At 57.8% G+C, this 3,512-nt stretch overlaps 1 protein-coding gene across 3 annotated transcripts; it reads right to left on the bottom strand.

Moving 5' to 3' along the window:
• Positions 1–1,332: 1,332 nt before the first annotated feature.
• On the bottom strand, positions 1,333–3,512 carry HOXD3 (homeobox D3). 3 transcript variants are annotated; one of them, XM_053948249.1, is made up of 3 exons: positions 2,735–3,512; positions 2,525–2,641; positions 1,333–2,124 (listed from the first exon to the last, which is right to left on the bottom strand). In XM_053948249.1, the coding sequence occupies exons 1-3, from the start codon at positions 3,018–3,020 to the stop codon at positions 1,370–1,372; spliced, it is 1,158 nt and encodes a 385-aa protein (XP_053804224.1). In that variant the 5' UTR covers positions 3,021–3,512; the 3' UTR covers positions 1,333–1,369. The 3 variants fall into 3 exon arrangements, with proteins under 3 accessions (XP_053804224.1, XP_053804223.1, XP_053804222.1); XM_053948248.1 differs by having other exon boundaries at positions 1,333–2,132; positions 2,527–3,512; XM_053948247.1 differs by having other exon boundaries at positions 2,525–3,512.

Genomic DNA, 3,512 nt, shown 5'->3' on the forward strand with positions numbered 1-3,512 from the left:
TGTCCTTGCCGGGCGCCGGGGGAGTGCGGCGGCACCGCCCAGCCACTGCCCGCACCCCGTCTCAGCGTCTCCCTTCGGCTGTGTGTATCTGATTGTCAATTTTCTTTCAAAGTTTATATTTATGAGAGAGAAAAAAAAAAAAAAAAACACAAAAAAACCACAAGAGGAAAATCTCGGCCTTCCAAAGATGTCTAAAAATTGATTTATGGTTAGTATAAAGACAACAGTATAAAAATAACAAAGGAGGCGGCAGCTGCTGCGCAGATTGCTATGGAGACCCTAATGAAATTAGCACTATCAGAGGGTTTCTAATTTTTTTGCCTTCTAAGCTTCTAATTTCTTTTCTATTTTGGATAGCCAGAGTGTAATCGGAAAAAAAAAAAAAAAAAAAAAAAGAAAATAAAATACTCCACTGAAATAATATGCACGATAGATACCCAGCCAATAAATAAATGTTAACCTCACCGAGGTTTTCATATGCAGGATTTGATCTGAAACAAGATGGCCAAGAGCCCCTCTTTGTACATCGCCTCCTCAAAGCGGCTGCGCTTCCATCTAAAGGTGGCTTCACGCGGCCGAGCCAGCTGCCAGCCAAGCCACCGAGGCGCTCTAGTGGGGCCAGCCAATTAGAAATAAGTACTTTAAAAATACTTTCAATATTTTTAAGTGTGACGGCTCTTTGTGTGATGCCACAGTTTGTTTTACTCTATTAATGATTTACGACTTGCTGTCTTAATTAATCCTTACATAAACTACAAACACCAGCCACTGTTACAACTGTTCAAGACTACTCTCTCAACTAGTTCAGACCGATTATACTAAATAGGTGAAATGTAAGTCACCACGGACCTGAATCCCTCTCCCGAAGTATTGGTGAAGAAACTCTACAAATACTCACATAAATACATTAAGACGAGGATAAATAATCAGTGATACAAAAAATGTCTCGCTTAAAATAATAAATACATATCATTTAGTCCAATGCGATCCTTACGTTACGGAAGAACTCATAAATTAACTTCTCTGAAATAAGCTTACACGCGGGCGAGTTCCGACGGCTCACGACTGGTCTAAAACACCTCAGCATGACGCGCTGCTAACACTACAGCATCTCTAAGACTTACCTTCAAGTACATCATTACCAGCTTATCAGTCCCTCGGTTGGCAGTATATTGCACTGTCATGCTTAAAACAGCTCTAAGAGAAAGGCTCCTGCTCACGGACCTACTCGGGGCTGCGGAAGAAAGAAGGGAGCTGCTAAGGGAGACAAATCCACTAATACTGTTGGCACTCGAGAGCACAGTAACACTGTCCCGTCAGAAAAGTGAGGTAATGGAGAGGGGAGCGGGGCCCGCTGGCCGCCGCCCCGCTACAGATGCGTGAGCTTGGGCGCCTCCTGCATCCGTCCCTGAGAGGTGTGGTGAGAGGAAAGGTCCGTGTAGGTAGGGTGGGGGTCGCAAGGTCCGTGGTGGTGGCCGCCGGGGATCTGGGCGGCGCAGCTGTAGTCCACGCTGGCCGAGGAGGGGTGCTGCAGGTGCCCCAGGTTGAACATGGGGCCCGAGGCCGGCATGGAGTCCACGAAGTTGCCCCCCACGTAGACGGGGCTGCCCTGCAGACTGGGGTTGGCGAAGCCGCCGCCGCCGCCGCTCTGCATGGGATGGGGGTCGTACTCCGCGCCCGCGTAGCGCTTCTGCTGCGGCAGGCAGCTGCTCAGCGGCGCCGTGTAGGCGGCCAGCCCGTACATGCTCTGCTGGGACTTGGCGAAGGAGGTGGGCGAGGGCGAGTCGTAGCTGAGGCTGTTGACGCCGGGGAGCTGGCTGGAGTAGCCGACGTGGTTTGGGCCGCTTAGAGGGGGGCTGCGGTCCGGGGACTGTCCGACGGGGGAGTGCATGATGCCTTTGGCTTTTTGGTCCTTTTTGTACTTCATCCGGCGGTTCTGGAACCAGATCTTGATCTGCCGCTCGGTCAGGTTGAGTAGGTTGGCCATCTCCACGCGGCGCGGCCGGCACAGGTAGCGGTTGAAGTGAAACTCCTTCTCCAGCTCCACCAGCTGCGCGCTGGTGTAGGCTGTTCGCACCCTCTTGGAGGCCGGCCCGGGGGGGCTCTTGTCCTCGCAGCTCTCTCCTGCGGGGAAGAGGCACAAAGAGACATTGGTTCCCTCCACGAAAGACAACCCCCCCCTCCTTCCTCCCGGGGTCCCTCGGAAACCTGCTATACCCTCTCGCTCTGTCGGCGCCCGGGGAGGGGGTGTAGAGAGCCCGGGGGCGGCCCGACATGCACACCCTCCCGCAGCTGCCTCCCCCCAGAGACCAGCAGCGGCCACCCGTCCAGGCGTCCCCGGCACCCCGCCCCCAGCCTGTCCCACCTGCAGCGCCCGGCAGGGATGGGACCCCTCAGCGGGGGGCAGGGGTGGGGGAATAGGAGGGAGATGGCAGCTAGAGGAGTAGCAGACAAGGCCCGGAGCCAGGGGGCTCAGCCCGGCTCCCCGAGCAAGCAGTGGGTCGGGGCGGGGGTTTTGAGCTACCTGGGGGGGCGCAGGTGCTTTTCTGCTTGGAGTTCTGCCGGGACTCCTTCATCCAAGGAAATATCTGCTTGCTGAGGGTGGCGCTGGCCGAGCCCGAGGAGTTGGGCCCCCCCTTGGCTTTTTTCGGAGGGGGCACACTGGGAGGGGGGTTGGGCGGGGAGGAGGGCGGCAAGGCCGGGGGCTGATGCTCGCCGATCCCCGGGGGCTGACTGCCCCCGGGGCCGCCCCCGCCCGGCCGCATGCAGCTCCCGCTCAGCTCGCTGCCCTTGTGGGCCGGAGCTCGGCCGGGCGCCGAGCCCTGGACGGAGCAGGCGGAGCCGGGGTACTCGCCGTCCAGGCCGGCCTGGCCGTAGGGCTGGTGGGCCGCGCCGTAGGGGTAGGCGTCGGCCTTGCTGTAGGTGTAGCCCCCGAAGAGCCCCGCGTTGTCGTAGTAGGCGGCTTTCTGCATCCTCTGCTCTGCGATCGCTGAGGCCCGCGGCCCCCGCTCAAATAACATTGACCGCCGCCCCGCGCCTCACGTCGTCGGCCCGGGCCACTCGCAGCCACCTGGGGAGAGAAACAGCAGGGACAGAAAGGAGACTTTTAGAGGGGGAAACAGGCCGATAGCGGCTGGCACAGGCCGGTCTCGGCACCCCCCGCACCCCGGCACACTCGGCCTCGGCCTCCCATCCAGGAGAGGGCTTGGAGACATCAAGGAAGGAGCAGGGGACCCAAAGAAGGACCAAGGGACAAGAGGGGAGGAGCAGGATCACCAGGCAGGAGTCAGGGCAAACTGGGCCACACCAGGGAGAGAGCAGAGTACACCAGGGAAGAACCCGGGGCACTGCAGGGAAAGAGCCACCCGAGAGCGATGGTGCAAGGGGTCGGAACACATTGGCAGGACATCGTACAGGCCACATTTTGAGGCATTTGGGGGATGTTTTATTTGCTTTGTTTTGCCTTTGGACCGTTCCCACTCGAGTTTGGCTGGATCGGACCCCGCAGTTGT

The sequence above is a fragment of the Vidua chalybeata genome, chromosome 7, assembly GCF_026979565.1.
Source record: "Vidua chalybeata isolate OUT-0048 chromosome 7, bVidCha1 merged haplotype, whole genome shotgun sequence".
NCBI lineage: Eukaryota > Metazoa > Chordata > Aves > Passeriformes > Viduidae > Vidua > Vidua chalybeata.